Source organism: Vulpes vulpes, chromosome 12, assembly GCF_048418805.1.
Source record: "Vulpes vulpes isolate BD-2025 chromosome 12, VulVul3, whole genome shotgun sequence".
Taxonomy (NCBI): domain Eukaryota; kingdom Metazoa; phylum Chordata; class Mammalia; order Carnivora; family Canidae; genus Vulpes; species Vulpes vulpes.
This window is the reverse complement of record NC_132791.1, coordinates 102,016,747-102,041,627: the sequence shown is the minus strand read 5'-3', so window position 1 is coordinate 102,041,627 and position 24,881 is coordinate 102,016,747. Positions and strand designations below refer to the sequence as shown.

At 39.3% G+C, this 24,881-nt stretch overlaps 1 protein-coding gene across 5 annotated transcripts in view; it reads left to right on the top strand.

The window, feature by feature from the left end:
• The window catches only part of LOC112920236 (beta-galactosidase-1-like protein 3), a 42,396-nt gene extending 20,076 nt beyond the window's left edge, over positions 1 to 22,320 (top strand). For 3 of the 5 annotated variants that reach the window (XM_072729288.1, XM_072729285.1, XM_072729283.1), the window contains 11 exons: positions 8,912 to 8,996; positions 10,543 to 10,680; positions 11,272 to 11,352; positions 12,026 to 12,132; positions 12,982 to 13,122; positions 13,461 to 13,532; positions 14,074 to 14,152; positions 14,517 to 14,604; positions 14,913 to 15,024; positions 21,684 to 21,800; positions 21,943 to 22,320. In XM_072729288.1, the coding sequence (XP_072585389.1) occupies positions 8,912 to 8,996; positions 10,543 to 10,680; positions 11,272 to 11,352; positions 12,026 to 12,132; positions 12,982 to 13,122; positions 13,461 to 13,532; positions 14,074 to 14,152; positions 14,517 to 14,604; positions 14,913 to 15,024; positions 21,684 to 21,800; positions 21,943 to 22,008 (1,086 nt within the window). In that variant the 3' untranslated portion in view covers positions 22,009 to 22,320. Of the gene's footprint in view, positions 1 to 8,911; positions 8,997 to 10,542; positions 10,681 to 11,271; positions 11,353 to 12,025; positions 12,133 to 12,981; positions 13,123 to 13,460; positions 13,533 to 14,073; positions 14,153 to 14,516; positions 14,605 to 14,894; positions 15,025 to 21,683; positions 21,801 to 21,942 lie in introns of all 5 variants that reach the window. The other 2 variants (XM_072729287.1, XM_072729284.1) reach the window with 1 other exon arrangement.
• Positions 22,321 to 24,881: the final 2,561 nt, after the last annotated feature.

The window sequence follows — 24,881 nt, the reverse complement described above, 5'->3', positions numbered from 1 at the left end:
AAGATGATACAAGCTGTCTCTCCAGCTTCTCCTCTTTTTCAGAGCTCTCACTAGAATTGCCTTTAATCCTGTATTTCTATTAACAGTGCCCTCAAGGAAATGTGGGCTTATTTTTAGCAAGGACTTCATGGTTCATCTAGCCTCCCCCCATTACCCCGTTCCAAAGCCACTTCCACGTTTAGGTATTTGTTAACAAATAATAAATCACCCCAGGACCCTGCTTCTTGGCACCAAAGTCTGTATTAGTTTTATTTTTTATTTTTTAATAATAAATTTATTTTTTATTGGTGTTCAATTTACCAACATACAGAATAACACCCAGTGCTCATCCCGTCAAGTGCCCCCCTCAGTGCCCATCGCCCAGTCACCCCCACCCCCCGCCCTCCTCCCTTTCCACCACCCCTAGTTCGTTTCCCGGAGTTAGGAGTCCTCATGTTCTGTCTCCCTCTCTGATATTTCCTACCCATTTCTTCTCCCTTCCCTTCTATTCCCTTTCACAATGATTTATATTCCCCAAATGAATGTATTAGTTTTCTTAGGCTGCCATAACAGAACACCGCGGACGGGGTGCTTACAGCAGACATTTATCTTCTCACGATTTTAGAGGTGTAGAGTCCAAGATCAAGGTATCAACAGGGCGCTTGTTATTGGAGGTTCTCTCCTTGGCCTGTAGACGGCCATCTCCTCCCCCTGTCTTCACATGGTCTTCCCTCCGTGCTTGTCTACATTCAAATTTCGTCTTTTTAGAAGGGCACCACTCATTTTGGTGGCCCTATCTCCAAATATAGTCACATTCTGAGGTCCTGGGAGTTAGGACCTCAATATATGATTTTTTTGAGGAAGGGGACCCAAGTCACTCGGAACAGAAAGTTACTGAGGACTCACCCCAGTCTTTCCACAGGACATGTGGTGGGATTTGTGGAAGTAAAGTCTGCACACAGGTGTAAGAGCCAGCACACCCGGGCCGCAGGGGAATTCCCATTCCCACATCCCCCACTCGCCCCATGTGTCTTCCTATGTGCTCTTTCCCACATCTTTAATGAAGAGAAATGAAGGAAGATAAGAGAATAACCCACACTCAGGATAAGACTATCGTTTGTAACTGTTTCGGATTCACTCATTTAGGCGGGTTCAGTAGATTCCTCTACCCTTCTTTTTTTCTAAGGCTTTTTTTTCTTTATGATTTTTATTTTTTTACTGAGGTATAATTGACATAAAGCATTATATTAGTTCCAAGCATATAACATAATTATTTGACATTTGTATATGTTGTGAAATAATCCCTACAATAAATTTAGTTAACAACCATCACCACACGTAATAAAAATTATTTTTCTTGTGATGAGCACTTTTAAGATCTACTCTCAGCAGTGGTCAAATTTGAATACAGTGTTATTAACTATAGTCCCCATGCTGTGCATTACATCCCTGTGACTTACTTGTTTTATAACTAGAAGTTTGTGCCTTTTGACCTCTTTCACCCATTTCACCCAATACCTGCTTCTTCCCTTCTCTCCTCCGTCTGGCAACCAGCAGTCTGTTCTCTGATTCTCCAAGGTCTAACTTTTGTTAATTATTAACCTTTTTTTTTTTTTTTAAGATTCCACATACAAGTGAGACTATGTGGTATTTATCTATCTCTGATTTATTTCACTTTTTGTAATGTCCACAGGTCCATTCATGTTGTCACAAATGCCAATATTTCATTTTTCTTTATGGCTGAAATATTTCATTTCTCTTATATATATCACATCTTTTTCATCCATTCATCCATCTATGAACACTTGGTTTGATTTCATACGTTGGCTATTGTGTAATGCTGCAGTGAACACGGAGGTGTGTATGTCTTTTTGAGTTAGTGCTTTAATTTCTTTCGTGTAAATACCTACATGTGGAATTGCTGGATCATATGGTATTTCTCTTATTACCGTTTGAGGAGCCTCTGTACTGTTCTGCATAGTGGTTCCACAAATTTACATTTCCAGCAATGGGTTCCTTTCTCTCTACATTCTCACCAACACTTGTTTCTTTTCCTTTTGGTAAGAGCCATTCTTACAAAAGTGTGAGGTTATATGCCATTGTGGTTTTAATTCACATTTCCTTGAATTATTAGTAATGTTGAACATCTTTTTATGTACGGGTTGGCTATCGGTATTTCTTCTTTAGAAAACTATTCAGATCTTCTGCCCATTTTTTAATCAGGTTATTTTGGTGTTTTTGTTTTTGTTTTTTGCTACTGAGTTGTATGAGTTCTTTATGTATTTTGGATATTAACTGGTTATCAGATAATATGCAGATATTCAGTAGGTAGCCTTTCCATTTTGATGATTTCTTTTGCTGAACAGAACCTTTTTAGTTTGATGTAGTCCCAACTGTTTATTTTTGTGTTTTTTGCCTTTGCTTTTTTTTGTTTTTTTTCTTTGTTTTTTTTTGCTTTAAAATTTTTTTTTGTTTTTGTTTGTTTGTTTGTTTGTTTGTTGTTTTTCTTTTTTGTTGACTTTGCTTTTGATGTCAGATTAAAAAACCATTGCCAAGACCAATATCAGACGAGATTGGGCGCGTTCAGGGTGGTATGGCTGTAGACTCAAGACCAATATCAAGAAGCTTACTGCCTATGTTTCCTTTAGGGATTCTATGGTTTCAGATCTTACATTCAAGTATTTCATTTATTATGAGTTAATTTTTTAAAAAAAGATTTTGTTTATTTATTCACAAGAAACACAGAGAGAGGCAGAGACATAGGCAGAGGGAGAAGCAGGCTCCATGCAGGGAGCCAGATGTGGGACTCGATCCTGGGACCCTGGGGTCACAGCCTGGGCTAAAGGCAGACACTCAACTGCTGAGCCACCCGGGTGCCCCATGAATTAATCTTTATGTAAAGTAAAAGATGGGGGTTCAGTTTCATTGTTTTACACGTCGCTGTCCCTGTTTTTCTAACACCATTTATTGAAGGGTCTGTCCTTTCCACATTTTATATTCTTGGCTCCTTTTTGTAAATTAATTGACCATATACATGTGGGTTTATTTCTGGGCTTTCAGTTCTGTTGTACATTGTTTGATTTGTGGATGTTAAACCACTCTTGCATTACCAGGATAAATCCCACTTGTTCATGGTGAATGATTCTTTTATTGTATTGTTGAACTCAGTTTGCTAATATTTTGTTGAAGATTTTTGCATGTACGTTCATCAAGTATATTGGTCTGATATTTTCTATGCTTTTATGCTGCAAGCAGTATGCTTGGGCTGGTTTTGGTATCAGGGTAATGTTGGCATTGGAAAATGAGTTTAGAAATAGTTCCTCCTATTTTTTGGAAGAGTTTTAAAGGCATTGGCATTAATTCTTTAAATATTTGACAGAATTCACCAGTTAATCCATCTGGACCTGGACTTTCATTTATTGGGATTTTTTGATTCTGTATATTTTCATGATTCTGTCTTGGCAGATTGTAAGTTTCTAGAAATTTATGTATTTCATCTTGGTTGTCCAGTATTTTAGCATATAATTGTTCATTGCAGTCTCTTACTTTCTGTATATTAATGTGATATCAATTGTAATATATCCTCTTTCATTTCTGATTTTATTTCTGTGAGTCTTCTTTTTCCTGTTAAGTTTGGACAAAGGTTTCTTTATTTTGTTTATCTTTTCAAAAAAGCTGCTCTTAGTTTCATTGATCTTTTCTATTGTATTTTTAGTCTCTCATGTATTTCTACTCTGACCTTTATTATTTCCTTTCTTCTATTAACTTTGGTCTTTGTTCTTTTTTTTTAGTTCCTTGAGGTGTAAAGTTAGGTTATTTGAGATCTTTCTTGTTTTTTAATGTAGGCATTTATCACACGAACTTACTTTTTTAGAACAGCTTTTGCTGCATCCCTTACGTTTTGGTATGTCGTACTATTTTCATTTGTTTAAAGATTCCTTAATTTTCTTTTAGATTTCTTTTTTGACCCATTGATTGTTCAGTAGCATGTTTAATCTTTGAATCTTCCAGTTGTCTTCCTGTAGTTTATTTCTAGTTTTATACTATTATAGTTGAAAAAGAGCTTGATGTGATTTCAATCTTCTTAATTTATTAAGACTTATTTTATGCCCTGATCTATCCTGAGAATGTTCCACTTACACTTGAGAAGGATGCATATTCTATTGCTCTTGGATGGAATGTTTTGTATATGGATACTCAGAGAACCAAAAGAACTCTTGGGCATTAAAATCTAATATTTATTTATTTTTAAAAGATTATATTATTTATTTGAAAGAGAATGAGCATGAGTGGGCAGAGAGTGGAAGAAGCAGATTTCTGCTCCATCCCAGGACCTTGGGATCATGACCTGAGCCAAAGGCAGACTCAACTAACTGAGCCACCCAAGTGTCCCTAAAATCTAAAATTTAAATTAGAAGTTAAATATGAGTTGGAGGTAAAGTTGAAGAAATTTCCTAGAAATAGTACTAGTCAACAGGATATAAAATATGAGACAACATAAATGTTTCATAAGATCAATTTAGGAGGCCCAACCCCTAACTACTAGAAGTTATGAAAAGAGGACAAAGAACACAGAGAAAAGGAAATTACAAATAACTAATGTAAGAAAACTTCCTTTAGCTGAAGAGTATGTATCTCTAGATTGAAAAATGCCCCTCAAGTGTTCAACACAATAAATGATTTAAAAAAAGACCCGCATTGTAAAATTAACATTTGTCAGAGAGAAAAACCATAGGCTTACTACATACCGATCAACGAGAATAAGATAAGAATCAGGATTTTAAAGTATTGACATTGGATGATACAAAGCAATGAAATATACTTTTAAAATTCTAAGGATAAATGAATTTCACCTCGAATTTTATACTCAGTGTAACTATGAAGGAAGTGTATTGCAAAATAAAGATATTTTCAGAGATGCCTGTGTGGCTCAGTGGTTGAGCATCTGCCTTTGCCTCTGAAATTGCTGGATTGAGTCCCACATCGGGGTCCTTAATGGAAGCCTGCTTCTCCTCCCTCTGCCTGTGTCTCTGCTTCTCTCTATGTCTCTCATGAATAAATAAATAAAATCTTTAAAAAAAAGATCTTTTCAGATATTTAAGGGCTCAGGTTACCTGTTTTCTATTCACCCTTTTTATGGAAATGTTTGAAGGATGGAGAAATAAGGGATTAAACCAAGACAGAAGAACACACAGGATCCAGAAAACATCATCTTCAACTCCAGGGATCAGCGAAGAAAAGGCCTTGAAGGACAGGTCTTCGGGCTTACAGTGTGACCGTTTTTGGTCATGGCAAGAGGCTGGAGGCCAGCAGGAGTAAAACTGAGAATGCATACTATGAATGTCTGGCATATTTCCCAAGAGGGGCCCACCGTAATTTTCTTTGGTAATTTATAGGGACAGCAACTGTCAGTCCTGCTGTGGTGAAGATATCAGCTTTTTAAAAAAGAACCTGCATTATTCAGCAGCATTGAAAAGTTTAGGCTGGAAGTGGAATGCAGGTATCAGACTAAAAGCCTATAGCATTGGACAGTTTAGGTCGCCCGTAATACGAATGTTCAAAGAGATGCCTGTGCTTTTATGCAAGAGTCATTCAGAAGTTTTGAGAATTGGAATAGCTTTGGTTATATCCTCCAGTTCTAGGTGATAAGTCGTTTACATTCCAGATGCAGTATGGTGTAAATGGTTAAGAGTGTGGAGTCTGGAGCTAGTCTAGCTGAGTTCAAGTCCAGGTTGTAGCACTTCCTAGCTGAGTGAACGTGGATGGGTTATCTAACCTCATTTTCTTTATTTGTAAAATAAAGACTCCTAATATCTACCTTATAGTTTGTTACGCAGAACAAAGTAAGTCAAGTACTTTGAATAGTAGTCATCAGAATTACATGGATCCTTCAACCCAGATGAGGTAGGCTAAAATTTAAATAAAGATAGGGAGAGAAGGAATGAAATATTTATTAGGTAATATAACTTAGTAGCTGATAGTTTGGCTTAGACCTGGATTTGAGGTATAGCTCTACCCTTAACCAGCAATGTGACCACTGAAATTCTGTTTGTTTTTTTTTTCAGATTTTTATTTAAATTCTAGTTAGTTGGGCAGCCCCAGTGGCTCAGCGGTTTAGCATCACCTTCAGCCTGGGGCATGATCCTGGGGTCCCGGGATGAAGTCCCACATCAGGCTCCTGCATGGAGCCTGCTTCTCCCTCTGCCTGTGTTTCTGCCTCTCTCTCTCTCTCTCTCTCTCTCTCTCTGTCTCTCATGAATAAATAAATGAAATCTTTTTAAAAAATTCTAGTTAGTTAAGATATAATGTTATCTTGGTTTCAAGAGTAGAATTTAGTGACTCATCACTTACATATAATACCCAGAGCTCATCATAACAAGTGCCCTCCTTGATACCCATCACCTGTTTAGCCTACCCCCACCCACATCCCTCCATCAACCCACATTTTGTTCTTTAAGAGTCTGGTGATTTGCTTCCCTGTCTCTTTCCCCTCCCATATGGTCATCTGTTTTGTTTTTCAAATCCCATGTATGACTGAAATCATATGGTATTTGTCTTTTTCTGACTTATTTCACTTAACATAACAAACTCTAGCTCCATCCACATTGTTGCAAATAGCAAGATTTCATTATTTTTGATGGCTGAGTAATATTCCTGTGTGTGTGTGTGTGTATTTACACACCACATCTTTATCCATTCATCAGTTGATGGACATTTGGGTTTCCATAATTTGGCTATTGTTGATCATTCTGCTATAAACATCATGGTGCACATATCCCTTGGAATATTTACTTTTGTATCCTTTGGATGAATACCTAGTAATGCAATTGTTGGATCATAGGGTAATTCTATTTTTATCTTTTGAGGAACTTCTGCGCTTTTCCAGAGTGGCTGCACCAGTTTGCATTCCCATCAACAGTATAAGACGGTTTAGCTTTCTCCACATCCTCACTAACATCTGTTGTTTCCTGACTTGTTAATTTTAGCCATTCTGGTAGATGTGAGGGGGGATCTCATTGTAGTTTTGATTTGCATTTCTCTGATGATGAGTGATGCTGAACATCTTTTTTTATATATTTTATTTATTTATTCATGAAGACACAGAGACACAAGGCAGAGGGAGAAGCAGGTTCCATGCCGGAAGCCCGATGTGGGACTCGATCCCAGGACTCTCGGATCACGCCCTGGGCTGAAGGCAGGCGCTAAACCGCTGAGCCACACAGGGATCCCCTGAACATCTTTTCATGTGTCTGTTGGCCATCTGGATGTCTTCTTTGGAAAAATATCTATTTGTGTCTTCTCCCCATTTCTTAAGTGGATTATTTGGTTTTTGGGTGTTGAGTTTGGTAAATTCTTTATGTATTTTGGATACTAAACCTTTATCAGATAATTGCAAATATCCTCTTCCAGGCTGTAGACTGCATTTTAGTTTTGTTGGTTGTTTCCTTTGCTGTATAGAAGCTTTTTATCTTGATGAAGTGCCAATAGTTCATTTTTGCTTTTGTTTCCCTTGCCTCTGGCAATGTGTCTAGTAAGAAGTTATAGCAGCGGAGGTCAAAGAGGTTGTTGCCTGTGTTCTCCTCTAGGATTTTGATTTCCTATCTCACATCTAGGTGTTTCTCCATGTTGAATTAATTTTTGTGTATGGTGTAAGAAAGTGGTCCAGTTTATTCTTCTGCTTGTGGCTGTCCAGTTTTCCCAACACCACCTGATGAAGAGACTGTCCTTTTTCCGTTGGATATTCTTTCTTGCTTTGTCAAAGATTATTAGTAGGTCCATTCTGGGTCTCTTCTTTTCTTCCATTGATCTATGTGTCTGTTTTTGTGCCATATCATACTGTCTTGATGATTATAGGTTTGTAATAGAGCTTGAAATCTGGAATTATGATGCCTCCCATCTTAATTTTCTTTTTTAGGATTGTTTTTGGCTGTTTGGGGTCTTTCGTGGTTCTATACAAGTTTTAGGATTGTTTGTTCTAGCTCTGTGAAAAATGCTGGTGGTATTTTGATAGGGATTGCATTGAATATGTAGATTACTTTGGGTAGTATGGAGATTTTAACAATGTTTGTTCTTCTACTCCATGAGCATGGAATGTTTTTCCATTTCTTTTTCCTCTTCAATTTCTTTCATAGGTATTCTATAGTTTTGACATACAGATCTCTTACTTCTTTGTTTAGGTTTATCCCTGGGTGTCTTATGATTTTTGGTGCAATTATAAATTAGACCGATTCTTTAATATTTCTTCCAGCTGCTTCATTATTGGTATATAGAAATGCAACAGCTTTCTGTATGTTGATTTTACACCCTGTGACTTTGCTGAATTCATATATTAGTTCTAGCAATTTTTTGGTGGAGTCTTTTGGATTTTCTACATAGAGTATCATGTCTGCAAATAATGAAAGTATGGCTTCTTCCTTGCCAATCTGACTGACTTTTGTTTATTTTTGTTGTGTGATTGCTGAGGCTAAGACTTCCAGTACTCTATTAAATAGTAATGGTGAGAATGGACATTCCTGTCTTGTTCCTCACCATAGAGGAAAAGCCCTCAGGATGATATTAGCCATGGGCCTTTGGTATATGTGAGCCTCAGTTTCCGTGTCAGGAATTTCAGTCAGGTCCTTGGTCCAAAGCCAGTTCTTTCAAAACCAGCCTCACTTATGACAAAGTTGGAATCATTGGTGATGCTATCGAAGTACAGCAGGAAGGCACATAAAGCGTAAGGAATGTGAATGTTTTGGGGGGGTGTGGAGAACCAAAGCTATGGATGATGGCAAAGGTCTAATGGGTGATGGGAAAGGAGGGAGAATAAAATGCTGAATTTTGAAAACGTGAACAGCATGAGTTCCTTAAATTCTCATCAGTTGTGCTTATTTTTTTTTTATTTTCTTTTTACATTTTCTCAGACTTGGTATTTGATTTGATTTGTTTCTAGAGCAATAAGCCCATTATGGTCATGGAATTCTGGGTCGGCTGGTTTGACACATGGGGAAGTGAACATAAGGTTAAAAATCCTAAGGGTAAGTGTTTTGCAGTGTTTGACCCCAAATAGAGGTGGGCCTGAGTCATGGATCATTCACACATTTCTTTGCTAATTAATTAGCTCACTCAACCATAACTATTCATTCTACACCTGTATGTGCAAGGACTTGGCTAAGCTTGAGAGTGCACTGATGAATAAAAATGACTTGGTTCCTAGAGCTTGTTACTTAGTAGAATTGACAGATAATTAAGTAAATCAAGGGTTCCATATCTGACAAGTGCTTTGAAGCAAAGAAGCAGGTGCAGTGATAGAAGAGACAGGGGCAGGCCTGCAGAGGTAAGGCAAGGTGGTCATGGAAAGGGTCTTGAAAGGCAACATCTCTGAAGAAGGGAATGCATTTGCTAAAAGTCTGAATAATCTCTGCTAAATGTGCAGGCCATTGCTATAGCAACGTCAACAAAGTGGTAGTGGTTATCAGGAGGCAACATGCAATGATGGTTGACAGCGTGGATCCTGGTGCTGAAGAGATCAGGATTTCAATCTCAGCTCTGCCCAAGGACTAGCTTTCCTTGTTTGCTAAGCCTGTGTCCTCACCTAAAACAGGAATTATCATGTAACCTGCCTTGTAGGGTTGTTGTAAGGATTAAATGTGATAAACGACTCAGAACAGTGCCTGACAGAGGTTGACTTAATAGAAGTATTCTGCTACTAAAGATATTTTGCCATTGATATTATGAAAACAAGCTCACTTAAAAAACAAAAAAACAAAAAACAAAACCAAGCTTACTTGTACCAGAAATAAACCAATGAAAAATTCCAGGTAACTGAGGAAAGTCTGCTCAAGCTGAAACAAAACAAAACAAAACCCACTACTAACAAACAAGTTTTCTGATCGCCTTCACGTCGGCCACAATGATGGCATGTTTCTTACATATGTTCTCTCATCAACCCAATGAGGTAGTAGGAGTTAGGACTTTCATTTAGCAGATAAAGAAGCAGAGGCTCTAAGAGAAAAATGGGCTCTCCAAGTCAGTGCAAGTAGTAAAGAGCACAGCCAGGGTGGACTCCCACACATAACTACCTTTTAACTAACTCCCTATGATGCCAGGAGGAGGTTGCTCACACCTGGTAAAATCATGGTGATAAGATAAGAGTTCCTGTGGCTAAAGATTGGGACTGTGCTACTGTGGACTACTGCAGTGGTTTTAAACTAGTGTCCAAAGAGATCTTACCTTAGAAGGGAGTAATGAGATTATACTAATTATTTGTACAATTTCAAAAAAATTCAATGAACATTAGATATTTAAGTGACATAAGGGTTCTTAGGCTATTATTTAATAGGTATAACATGGAGCCAAATTACGTCCATGCTCCAGGAAAAACAATTTTTAAACAGGCACTTGGAATTGATAAGACTTGGTTTCCTGGAGGAGTTGTGGCCAATTTCACCTATTTTCTGGTTAGAATCGTAGTGGGGGTTGAAAGAACAGTTAAGTTGATCACAGGTGGGGTTGAGAATAAGATTTCACCAGAGACTTCTGTCTTTTTAATTTTCCCTGTGTTCTTGTCTTCCTCACCTACAGATGTTGAGGAGACTGTGACCAAATTTATTGCATCTGAGATCTCCTTCAATGTATATATGTTCCACGGTGGAACCAACTTCGGTTTCATGAATGGGGCCACAGATTTTGGGATACACCAAGGTGTTGTCACTAGCTATGGCAAGTACTTGCTGGTACGGTTACCCCGCAGCAGAAGTGCTACGGAGCTTTACAGAGGAGGCTCCAAAAGCATGTTCTGAGCATCACTGGATTCTTGACCTACAGTGTGTGCTGAGCTTTCAGGGTATTCCTACCTATTTTTGCTTTCTTCTGTGATGTTCCTAACGCCCCCAGACAGGCTGCCATCGCAGCAGATGGGGCACCTCAGACCTAGAGTCCTGCTTCATTCATCATATATACTGAGCCCTTGACTTGAACTTTCTAAGATACACAATGGTGATTGCTTGATTGACACATCCGGGCAATCCAGGGGAGAAGAGGAGTCCATTAGAAAGTAAGACAGAGGACGAATCCAGTATCTTGGCAGCCTCAGACCCCTAGGAAGGGTTGTGGGGAGTGTTCCCAGGGTGGCATGACCCCCTCCCTGCACACATGCACACCCTCAGCCTTGGATGGCCTAGTCGGAGGGGTGGGGAAGATGTGTCTTCCCATTGCCTCTGGTAGCCCTGGCCTGTGTCATGTCAGCAGTGCTGCAACAAGGTCTGTTGTGGACGACTGCCTGGCCGGCAACAATACCCCGGTGTCTTGCAGACTATGATGCTGTGCTCACAGAGGCCGGGGATTACACAGAAAAATATTTCAAGCTTCGAAGACTCTTTGGATCTGTCTCAGGTACTCAGCAGTCATTTCCATTTGAGGGATGGCTCTTCTCATAAAGTGGAAGGATGAGGAAAGGGAAGGTTCCCCTTTGGGCAGAAACTTGGAGCCTTAATGGCAAGGGTAACCTTAAGTTCAAATCTCGGTTTTCCTACTTAAAAGATGAGTGGCTTTGCATGAGTATTTCAAGCCCTTGAGGCCCATTTCTTCACTGAAAGATGAAGACAGTGATCTGCATGTCCCGTAATGACTGGGAAGATTTGCATAAGTTACTATTTGTAGACCTCTTAGTATGAAGGCGTAGTACCCTCACATCCAAGAGCAAAAGCCACCCTATTTAGTTTTATTTATTTAAATAAAGTAAATCATCTACTGTGTGCTAGACGGTGAGCACTGGCGTTGCCAGAGGGCCCAAGGCAGAGTTCTTGCCCCCGGGAGCCCTGGGTCTGTATGGCCGGCCCTGCTCTGCAGAGGTCTCCATCTGTCAGCTCTCCAGGCCTAGAAACTGGTTCCAACTCCATTATTTCCAGTTTCTCCTTACTCTTGGGGAAGTAAACCCATATGCGAGGATAGGACCCACTTCTGTTGCTGGCTCTGGTGTAAGAGAGTTCATGGGAGGGGTGGGGAGGTAGGGAGAGGGCAGTAGTTCTTTCGGACGCTTCTCGCCCCATGGCCTGTTCTCTTTCAGCAATACCTCTGCCGCCTTTACCCGAGCTCACTCCCAAGGCTGAGTATCCTTCTGTGAAGCCCTCTCTCTACTTGCCGCTGTGGGATGTCCTCCAGTACTTAAATGAAGTGAGTACTCCCTGGCGCTGGAATGGGGGGTTGGCTCCTGGGGGCCTGGGGGAGAGGGCTTTTGGCCACAGAGTAGAGATGCCTTCAAAGACTTTTTATTGGGAAATGTAAAAATAAATATTTTAGATTTTGTCCAAATTTAGAACGATTAGGCAAAAACCACAAACTCTTTCTGGATAGACTGTAAAAGGGTTTGAACTTGAAGAATGAGTCGGCGTAGGGGGAGAAGGGGGATGTTAGAGGATCTGGTTTCTCAGCTCAGATGAACCATTGCTCTTGGATGGGACTACATGATCCATACTGAAAAGGCGGAGAATCGGGAACCTGTAAAACTGAGTTTCTGACTCTTCTTCACCATCAAAGAGGCCAAATCACTAAACTTTTATGGGTCCATTCTGTCCCTTTCAAATTAGACTATCTGTCTTATTTTGAAGAAGAGATAAAATTGTTCGGAAAAACGTTAAGTCGAATTCACATCAGGTTCACACCTGCTATCACTGTTTTAGATAAATATAGTGATTGGCACGTTGTAGATGCTAACTAAACATTTGCTTTAGTGCATAATTCCTGTTCAACTTCAGTTACGTTAAAATTAGACTTGTTCATTCCATTGGTTCCCATGATAACAGCAGTTGTTCTCTCTACCATGTTCCTACCATCTCTGGAGCTTTCTGGAGAGTAGAGATGTGGGGATGATGCACATCATCATACAGCACTGGTTTTAGTATTTCTTATCCAAAGAACTGTTGGGGACCCTTAGGAGGGTCAACAAAAAACGCCAAGGGCCTGAGGAAGAAGGATCCCAACTTCTTGCCACCCTGGCTCCTGTCTCTGCCGTGTCTCTCATAGCCAGTTATGTCTAACACACCAGTCAACATGGAGAACCTCCCTATAAACGGTGGGAACGGCCAGTCCTATGGATTCGTGCTTTATGAGACTTTGATCTGCTCCGGAGGTTCTCTGCGTGCAGACGTTCACGATACAGCACAGGTAGGTGTCCGCAGGCTGACTGTGGAGGTAAGAGAACATTTAGCCTGACTCTGTTATGGGGCGGGGGGTGGGGAGTCACCGGTCAGCTGTACTATTAGGTGGCATTTTTCAAGCACCTGCTATTTGGGAGGCGTTGGGAATATAGAGTCAAACCAGGGAGACTTGCTTTCTGCTTCACTGCAGCTTAAGTCTGTGAAGGCCTCTGTTCCGCTTCCAGCATCTGTGACCGCCGAGGGTGGTCTCTTCTGTCATGGTGACCTGCTCCTCAGTGAGAGCCTCTCGCCTCCTTTCTTCGGGTGGGTGGGCCGATCAGTCTGATGCTGGCTCTTCGTTTGCAGGTGTTTTTGAATGAGGTAAATATAGGACATCTGCACGATCATGCGAAGACGCTGACTGTTCCTACGATGACGGTATGTGATCCAAGAGTCTGGGCGCTACCTTAGACCTCTGACTCTAACGTACGCGTGGACCAGTTCTGAGGTAGACCACCTCCTTTCTCTGCCACTGCCCTTAATTGCTTCCCACTCGGGGTCCCAGCAGCAAGGGCTTAGGTCTGTAAGCGGAACTGCATCTCCCAGGCCCCAGTGCAGCGGAGTGTAGCTCACATGCTTCGGTGTGAATGGGATCTCCCCGTTAGGCCCTGAGTCAGTCATCAGCCCCTGGCTGGGTCCCTGATCAGAGGCCCACAGCGGAGTCTCTCTGCCTTTCCTAAGGTAGACCAGCAAGTGGAAGGGAAGAGTGAGTTGAGAACAGGAGCACAGAGTCCTCATGAGAGAGGAGGACTGCTAGACTCTGGGGCCCCCTTGTCTCCCCTGTGCTTGTCTGTCCATCTGGGACTTGGAGAAAAGAATGAGTTCTAGAGTGAAAGCTCTGTGAGACCATGTGGTCTCTGTGAGCTGGTCTATCCCGAGGAGGAACGCCGAATTCTTTTGCTTGTTTGTTTGTTCTTAGACATGTCAACTTCTGAGGATCCTGGTAGAGAATCAAGGACGAGTCAATTTTTCATGGAAAATTCAAGACCAACGGAAAGGTGGGAAACAGACTGTAATCCCTCTTTGTGGTTACTTAGATCCTACGGTTGGGGCAATGTGGCATTTGGGAGGAACAAATGAACCCCTTGAGCAGTGAGATACTGAGGTTAAAGCAGAACATTTAGTTTGGGCCCTGGCCTATTGTGGAGCGGGGCAATTTCAGAGAAAGTTCTGATACTAAGTGGGATGCTTTCTTGGCAATATGGAGCCACACGGTAGGAAACTTTGGGTCCTAGCAGGTCAGGCCAGCGTCTCCCGTCCTGGCTGATTCCTTGTCATAGGCGTCTACAGTCTGCATGATCTTAGGGGACCCTGGAGAGTGTCCAATCCTTGTCCGTACTTTCTCCTACCCCTTCCCTGCAGGACTAACTGGGTCAGTTACCATCAATAACACGCCCCTGCAGGGTTTCGCTATCTATTCTCTGGAAATGACAATGAGCTTCTTTGAAAGGTACGTCCCTCCTTATACCCGGGAGACACTCGGAGGGACGGGGGCTTGCAGATGGTCATGCTCTTCACTTTGCAGATGAAGAGCTCATATTCCGAGAACTGAAGTGATTTACCCAGGATTATAGAGTGCTTTGGGGTCAGGACTAGAACTCCAGAACAAATCTCCTGACTCTTGATTTTGATGCTTCTACTCTTAATACGTCTTCCTGGATCAGAATCTTAATTCCTGAGTGGGGGAGTCTAGGGTCAGTGTTGGCAGCAGACTGAGGAAGGGTCTTCCTCCTCTTCAAGGCTCTGCTCTTCCTCCAGGCTCCGCTCTGCCACCTGGAGGCCTGTCCCAAAGGTCTGTTTGGGCCCCGCCTTCTACCTCGGTACCTTAAAGGTGGACTCGTCGCCCAAGGACACCTTCTTGAGGCTACGGGTAGGTGAGCTGCCCCCCTCAGTTCTGGTGTCCCAATCACCGCTTCTTTTCAGAAGAGTTTGGAAGCAAACCCATGGTGTTCCTGGCAGGGATACTTCTGATTTTCTCTGTTTTTCTCATCCTCTTTATAACAAGTTTTCCAACATTTCTCAATCTTCCTAATTGATCGTTATTTTAAAAATAGTAAAACACAATGGAAAACCGGAAATAATAAGGTACAGAGAGCAAATGATGGAATTTCTCTTTCCAACCCACTCTGCATTCCGGTTCCTTTCTACTTTTCAGAACTAAACACCGCCCGTGTCATTGGACCAAAGTGGGCCGCTTCTTGGTGCGTTGTAGACAGACTACACCAAATGGAGTTCCCTCATTTGTACAAACCAGGAGATTGTGGGGAATAATTTCCAAAGGTCTGTCTCCCTGAAGATGGGAAAGCAGACCTTTTTACTAGGGCTTGGGGTGAATATTCAGAAGGGGATTTTAAAATCGTCGTGAGCCTACAGTCACTTCTGGCATTTTCTGGTTCATCTGCACAGGTGTGGCCCTCAAATGTTTTTTTTTTTTTTTTTCTATTCTAGCAATCTGTTAGTTTCTTTCTAAAAGCTAAAATTAACAGTTGGCAAAAGCCTCTGGTTTCACTCCTACGGGATAACGTTGACAGAGGCTTCTACTAGAAATTTCCTGAGGTCAGGGGGTCAGGCTGGTGACACCAAGAGTTTGTGGGATTTCATATATAACTTTGCCTAAACATATGCACTAATTACTTTTATCACTAATGGGTTCACTCCCTAAATTATATTTTGCAACTTGCTTTTTCAGAAATACTATACCTGGTATATATAGTTCTGTACGAATGAACACACATAGTGACATAAATGCACAGTGCAATAAATTATTGCCAAGTGAATGCCATGTAATTATTTTGAGATGAAAAAAATAAAATATTGTCAGTATCCCTCCCAATCTGTGTCCCTCCTTGTCCCTAAAAGGGAACCACTATCTTGGCTTCTAACGCTCCAAGTCAGTGCTTCCTCTTTTGACTACATGTAAATTGAATTGCATAGCGTGCCTTCTTTTTCCATGGGGTTTCTTTTGTTGCTAAGATTCAACCATTAAGTGAGGCTGTGATTTATTCATTTTCACTATTGTATGGGGTCCCACTTTATAAAATACCATACTATATTTAACCAGCCTACTATTGATAGGTATTTGTATTATTTCCAGTGTTTGGCTATTATAGATATTAAGACTTCTTTTGTGTTTATGTTTGTGACTGAGACATCTTGGTCCTGTTTTGGTCCTAAGTTTTAGGACCCCCATAAACGATTTGGTAAGTAGCCTGTGTAAGCCTGGTATTACTTCTTACATGTTTGGTAGATTTCTGGAGCCGTGTAGGGCTGACATTTTCACTGTGGGAAAATTGGTAGGTGTGGATTAAATTTCTTCAAGATTAAAGTACTTGTCAGATTTTGTTTCTTTAAAAGTTAGTTTTCATAAAATTTACTTTTCTGGGAGATTTTCCCATTTCCTCTGAATTTTCAATGTTTTATGTTTAAATTGTTTATTTTTAATGTCTAGATCATCTGTGATAACGTCTCTTTTTTTCCTGATACGTTTTGTACATTTCCAGTGTATGAATCTTTCAAACAATCAATGGTTGGCTGTAATTTTTAGCATATTTTATAGTTATCTTCTGTTTCATTTCTCCCATTTTCTTTATTATTATTGTTATCATTTTTATTTTGTTCTTTTGTGAAATCCTGCACTATCTTTGCAAATTGTTAATAGATCTGGAACTATTTTAAAATATGAAATATATTAGACATTTTAGTATTTTTCTAACACATTATTTTAATTGTTCAACTTTTTAAAAAAGATTTTATTTATGTATTTGAGAGACAGAGAAATTAAACACAAGTGAGGTGGAGGGGTAGAGGAGAGAGACAAGCGGACTCTCTGTGGATCAGGGAGCCCGATGTGGGGCTCCATCCCAGGATCCCGAGATCATGACCTGGGCCAAAGGCAGATACTTAACCGACTGAGCCACCCAGGTGCCCCACAACTCTTAAATACTAATAATTTCCTCTATCACCTAGTCCTATTATTTTGCATTCTAAAATTTTTTATTCAAGTATAATTAATATCCAGTATTATATTAGTTTTAGGTATACAATATAGTGATTCAGCAATTGTATCCATTTCTCAGTGCTCATTAAGATAAGAGTACTCGGAATCTCCTTTATCTATTTCACCCATCCCTCCACCCAACTCCCCTCTGGCAACCACTAGCTTCTTCTCTGTATGTAAGAGTCTGTTTTTTCACTTGTCTCTTTTTTTAATTGTTGATTTGTTTCTTAAATTCCACAAAGACTGAAATTGTATAGTATTTGTCTTTCTGTCTGACTTATTTCACTTAGCAATATACCCTCTAGTTCCATCCATATTGCTGCAAATGGCAAGATTTCATTCTTTTCTTTGTGGCTGAGTAATATTCTATGTATTATATATAATCTTTATCCATTTACTTCTCCATGGACACTTGGGTTTCTTCCATATTGGCTAATGAAAATATTACTGTAATAAATATAGAGGTGCATATATCTTTTTGAATTGTTTTTGTTTTCTTTTGAGTAAATACCTAGTAGTGGAATTACTGGATCATGTGATAATCCTATTTTTTTTTTAATCTTTATTTATTTATGATAGTCACAGAGAGAGAGAGAGAGGCAGAGACACAGGCAGAGGGAGAAGCAGGCTCCATGCACCGGGAGCCCGATGTGGGATTCGATCCCGGGTCTCCAGGATCACGCCCTGGGCCAAAGGCAGGCGCCAAACCGCTGCGCCACCCAGGGATCCCGTGATAATCCTATTTTAAATTTTTTGAGGAACCTCCATACTGTTTTCCACAGTGGCTGTGCCAGTTTGCATTCCCACCAACAGTGCAGATACCTTTTGATCCACATCCTTGCCCACACTTGCTATTTCTTGTTTATTTATTTATTCTTTTGATACTAGCCATTCTGAAGGTATACCGTGTTTTGTCTATTCTACTTTTAACCTTAGAAGTTATGTTCTTTCTTTTTATAATTTCTTGAGATGAGTGCTTATGTCGCTTTTAGTCTTTATTCTTCTTTAACATATGAGTTAAGGCAATTTTTTGTTCAAGTATGAATTTGGTTGTATCCCATAAGTTTAAAACATTTATTGAGGTGAAATTTACATTAACATAAAATTAATCATTTTAAAGTGAACAATCCAGAGGCATTAGGGACATTTACAATGAATGCAACTATTCCTTCTATGTAGATCCAAAACACTTTTAGGACTCTTACAGGAAACCCTGTACCCATTAAGCACTTACTTCCCCAATTTCCCTTCCCCTCCGCTCCTGACAAACAATTTTCTCCCTGTGTTTATGGAATTTCCTACTCTGGATATATATTCCATAAGTCTTTATATGTTTTATTTTCATCACCGATCAGCTCAAATATGTTCTAACTTTCTGCATGATTTTTGCTTTGGCCTCTGCATTATTTAGAAGTGTACATGTTTAATTTTCAAATTTTGGGATACTTTATAGTAATCTTTTTGTTATCAATTTCTTGTTTAGTTGCACTGTGGTCTGAGAACTTTAAAATATTGGGCAGCCTGTGTGGCCCAGCAGTTTAATGCTGCCTTCGGCCCAGGGCCTGATCCTGGAGACCCAGGATCAGGTCCCACGTCGAGCTTCTTGCATGGGGCCTGCTTCTCCCTTTGCCTGTGTCTCTGCCTCTCTCTCTCTCTCTCTCTCTCTCTCATTAATGGATAAATAAAATCTTAAAAAAAATAAAATACAACATTGCTTAGTCCAACATAAGGTCAAAGTTATAAAGATTATTATGTATACTTGAAAGAATAGGTATGTTCTGCATGTAGCAGATCAATATTCTATATATGTCAATTAGTTACACTTTGTTAATCACCTTATTTTAAATGTTTTATGTCTTTACTGATTCCTGTTTGCTTTATCTATTAGCTGTTGAAACATTTGAAAATTTTCCATTATCGTGAATTTTATTTCTCCTGTTATTTTGTCAATTTTGCTTATATATTCGGAATCTATACTTTTAGCTTCTCTATATGTCATTATCACTCAGAGTTGATTAAGAAAATTATCATCAGGAGATGTTTCTATCTGTCATAGTGCTTCTTAATGTCAAATTTTTCTGATATTAATAGAGCTATAGCAAATTCTTTTTGCTTAAGGTTTATCTATTTTATTTTTTCTGTTATTCTTTTATTTTTTTTAATTCCTTTATATTTTAGATGGTTTTCTTATAAACATCAATGCTTTATTTATTTATTTATTTATTTTTAAGATTTTATTTATTTATTCATAGAGACAGAGAGAGAGAGAGGCAGAGACACAGGCAGAGAGAGAAGCAGGCATCATACAGAGGGAGCCCATCATACAGAGGGAGCCCATCATGCAGGGAGCCCAATGTGGGACTCAATCCAGGGTCTCCAGGATCACGCCCTGGGCTGCAGGCGGCGCTAAACCACTGCGCCACCGGGGCTGCCCTCAATGCTCTATTTAATATGCAGTCCAGCAATCTTTATTTTTTTTAATTTTTTAAAATTTATTTATGATAGTCACATACAGAGAGAGAGAGACAGAGACAGAGACAGAGACACAGGCAGAGGGAGAAGCCGGCTCCATGCACCGGGAGCCCGACGTGGGATTCGATCCTGGGTCTCCAGGATCACGCCCCGGGCCAAAGGCAGGCGCCAAACCGCTGCGCCACCCAGGGATCCCTCTTTATTTTTTTAATTGGAGCATTTCAGAGGTTCCAATTTTATATGTTAGAATCATTTTGTTATATCTCTTTTTGTGTCTTCCTGTCTTGTGTGTTTCTCATTCTTCTTTCCATGGAGCTTAATTTTGAAAACTTTATTTCCTATTATTCAGTTTATTAATCCTATTTAATCCTATTAAATTAATCCTATTATTTCCTATTAGTCAGTTTATATTTAGCTATATTCTCTAGTTAGCTATATCTAATCTGCTACTCAAAACATCTGTTAAATTCTTAATTTTAATTATTACATTTTTTCGGGCAGCCTGGGTGGCTCAGGAGTTTAGTGCTGCCTTCAGCCCAGGGTGTGATCCTGGAGACCCGGGATCGAGTCCCACATTGGGCTCCCTGCATGGATCTGCTCCCTCTGCCTATGTCTCTGCCTCTGTTACTCTCTGTCTCTCCCAATAAATAAATAAAATCTTTTAAAAAATTACTATGTTTTTTCATTTTAGAATTTTCATTCTATAACTTTAACCTTATTAATAATTTCCATTTCTCTGTCAAAATTCTAGCTCTTGTCTTTGATACCTATTAAATACTAATTTAATAGGCATAATTCTTTTAAAGCCTGGGACTTATAAATTCATTATCTGCATCACCTGTGCATCTATTTTTATTGTCTATTGTTCCTTGTACTTTTTTTTATTATATTGTTTTCCCCATCCCCATCTGCTTGATTTTTTTGAGTTCCAGAAATTATATATAAAAAATGCTAGAGATAATTTTTTAAAAATATTTTTATTTATTTATTCATGAGAGAGAGAGAGAGAGGGAGAGGCAGAGACACAGAGGAGAAGCAGGCTCCATCCAGGAAGCCCGATGTGGGACTCAATCCCGGGACCCTAGGATCATACCCTGGTCTGAAAGCAGGCGCCAAACCGCTGAGCCACCCAGGGATCGCCCTTTTTAAAAAAAATATTTTGTTTATTTATTCATGAGAGACACAAAGAGAGACAGAGAGAGGCAGAGACACAGGCTCCACACAGGGAGCCCGATGCGGGACTCGATCCCAGGTCTCCAAGACCAGGCCCTGGGCTGAAGCAGGTGCTAAACCGCTGGGCCACCCAGGGATCCCCGCTAGAGATAACTTAAAGCCTAAGATGATGTCAGAGAATGTACATCAACCTCTGGAGTGGCTTAGGTACACTAGTAATCCTCTTACTATAATTATGAGGATGGAAATTATTTGATTCAGGCTTCATCCAATGGCGGAGCTGTTTCTAGTTTACTCTTCTCTTTGGGTATAGGCCCTCAGGATCACAGCCCAGGGTGTAAATTATTTAATAAGTTTCCTTGGTATCCAATTTGTGTTCCCTAAACTTGTGAGGCTATAAAAGGTTCTGCTAAGCTTCTCAGCCACCTCTTCCTGAATAAGCAGATGCCTCTAGGGGAAAAACTGTCTCAATGTCTTCTTACCTCTCAGTTTTCTTTGCCTAGATCTTGGTCCTATCTATCACTCATCATTGTATTGTGAGCAGAGTTTTAAAAATGTGTAACTTTTATAACTGTTCTTAGCATTAGCATTCATCTTTATTACATGGTACTTCTCTCTGGAAGTAGAACAACTGCTTTTTAAAAAGCCACAGCATTACATATCATGGGGCAGGAACAACAGTAGCATTAGCATTAAAGGTTTGGTTCATGTTTTTCTCTGTCATCCCTAGACCAGCTTGGCCGAGTTTCTAGAACATATCCCGTCCTAAACTCTGCTGTTTTCAGTGCCACAAAGCATTGAGTCTTACAGTCACTCCCCAAAGTGCCTTAGATTAGACATCGCCAGTGTGAGTCTGTTACTATATCTCAAGACTTCATTCCTTCCAGACCTGGAATTCTGGATTTGCATTTATCAATGGACATAACCTTGGGCGGTATTCAATTATGGGACCTCAGGGAACACTTTACCTTCCTGGTGCTTGGCTTCATCCAGAAGACAATGAGGTAAGTCACCCCTACCCCTGCTTTCATGTTTCATAAACATTGAGATCTGCCTTCATCCCCAGAATGCAACCTAGTGTCCTTCTCATCCTGTCCTGAGTAGGCTTACCCTCCTTCTTACTGTCAACTTTTCTTTTCTCCCTAGATCATCCTGTTTGAGAAAAGGAAGTGTGGTTCATACATCCAAACTACAGATGAACCCGTACTGTGAGACTGTGTCATAACACATTCCTTGGATTGTTAGAGTTCATCTACAAGCATTTTTTTTAAGTAGGCAGATTTATGTCGAGAATATCAGTGTTGCCTACAATAGCATAAATGTAAAAATAACCTAAAAAATCAACGAAGAAATTGTTATGAATATTATAGTATATCTAATATGATGCCTATTTTTAGGCTTTAAAAAGTCTTCAAAAACTTTAATGGCTGATTTACCTAGTTAAGTGCCTAATCTTTAGCATATCTGTATTCTCTAATCAAATGTGCCTTTAGGGAGATATGAATAAAATAATAACAAATTTTATTTCTGACTCTTCATACTCAGTTGGAAGGAAGAAAAGAGTCTCTGGCTTAAGAGAGAATAAGAATTACTGCTCTCTGTATGCCAGAGAAAATACTGTAGATGCTGATTGGCAAATTTCTGGGATGTGTGTGTGTGTGTGTGTGTAGGAGGGAGGAATACAAGGTGCCATGAACAATGTCTTCAGGCACTTCCCTACAGCTTGTGTGTCTCCAAGGTGACCTTGTGGGTCATATCCAATCAGAGAAGGTGTAGCAATTTGGTTGCTTGGTTCCGACAAGTATGACAGCACAGCCTGTCATAGAGCACTCTATGTCTTACTACTCCTCAGCTATCTGGATATAGTCAAGGCTCCTACTGATAGTGGACAAATATTAGTCAAACAAATTTCCTCAAATGACACCATTGGAAATGAATTACATTTTTATAATCAAATTATAGGACTTGACTTAAATTCAAACTATTGCACTATAACAAAATCTTATCACCCACTTAGATATGGTGCCCAGGAGCTTCAACAAATTTAGCAAATGATCTGGTGTTAAAAGAAAAGAAGGAACCTTCCTGCTTGGGATGAGGGCTGAGGAGTCAGATGATCTTCTCTCCCACTAATCTGAATCGTTGGCTCATTGAAAGAGAATTTTATCATGCATCCACACAATTTCTATGTAAAACTATTCTCTGGGGTTATAGACTCAAACCCATAAAATCTATGGATAAGCTATAGACCAAAGGAGAGAAACAGAAATAATAATCCTGAAGATCATATATATGTATTATATTTCAGGTAATGTATAGGGTATTTTTAATCTTAGCAACCATGTGGCTTTTCCACCTTGTTGATGGAGAAACCGAGGCTCAAAGGGGTGTTTGAATACATGCCTCCTGATTTATACCTCTTCTTCTGTTATTATACCTTAGCTCCATACCTATGTCATTTTTTGTGAATACAAATATGAATGCAACAATACTATCCAGATGTAATGTTTTCTGGGAGCTTAGAGAGAAGTGCTTACAGCTTAGAACTCCTTACCCAGCAACATTGTCCTTCAAGAAAAAAACCAAAGCAAAAGAAAACAAAATATAGAGCTTGCAGACAAACATGGGCAAAAAGATTTTATATCATCAGAAGATCCATGTGCTAAAGGGAATTCTGGGGTAGCCTTTCTTAACTGGGGTTCCATAAGACAACACCTTACTGAAAATGTTTTTAGTGATTAGTTTCTTACTGAGTATTACAGATGCATATTAAGTAAATTAATTCATTCAGACCATGGATGCCTTAGGGCATTACAGTTTAAGTCTCTCAGGGAACCTCAGAGGAGAAAATATATGCTAAAGAACAAACTGTCAGCAGAAAGAAAATGACCTGTGTGAAGGTCTGAGATTCAAGAAAAAATGTGAAACAAAGGGAGGATGCCGACAAATATGCAAATACATGTGAACAAACATTAATTCAATAAAAAAAATGTGCTATAGCCTAATTTGAGGACAAAATATGTATAATATTCTAAGACTAGGAGAAAATATCTATGGTGAAAGGGCTTGATAGCAAAGGGTGGAGCATCTAAGGTTTCTCAGATATAAACTTTAGACTTTGTTGAATATGCATGTTCATAAATTTAGCCTAACTGCTTAATGTATATAATGCTTCTAACTTTCAAAACAAAACAAAACCCTAAAGAGGACAAATAGAATGAGAAAAAAAGCAACTAAAAATGTAACCAATAAAAAGTAAAAGTGAGTAGACAATAAAATAAAAAATAAGTACAAGTAGAAAGCACATATTAAGATGGTAGAAAAATACAAATATATTAGCAACCACAGTAAAGTTTGTAAATGCACTAAACCCTCGAATTAAAAGGTAAAAGTTGTCAGACACAATAAAAAATGAAATATATAAAAAATGAAATATATATGTTTTACAAGAAATACACCTTAATATAGTACACAAAATGATAGAAAGTTAAGATAAATATACCATGCATGAATTGGCGGAAGGAAAAATTAAAATGATCCCATTTATAACAACATCAAAAAGAATAAAATACCAAGAATAAATTTAACCAAGAGAGAGAAAAACCTATACTTTGAAAGCTCTAAGACATTGATGAAAGGAATTGAAGACAACACAAATAAATGGAAAAATATACCATGCTCATGAATTGGAAAGTCCATACTACCCAAAGCAATCTACAAATCCAGTGTAATCCCTATCAAAATACCAATGACATTTTTCATAGTAGAAAAAGGAATCCTAAAATTTGTATGGAACCACAAAAGATACCAACTAGCCAAATCAATCTTGGGAAAGAACAAAGATAGAAACATCACAATCCAAAATTTCAACTACATTACAAAGTTAATAGTAACCCAGTATGGAACTGACACAAAAATAGACACATGGATCAATAGTACAAGATAGAGAGCCCAGAGATAAACTCACACCTATGTGGCCAATTAATTTACAACGAAGTAACAAGAATATACAATGAGGAAATGACAGTCTCTTCAATAAATGACAGTGTTGGAAAAATTGGACAACTACATGCAAAAAATTGAAA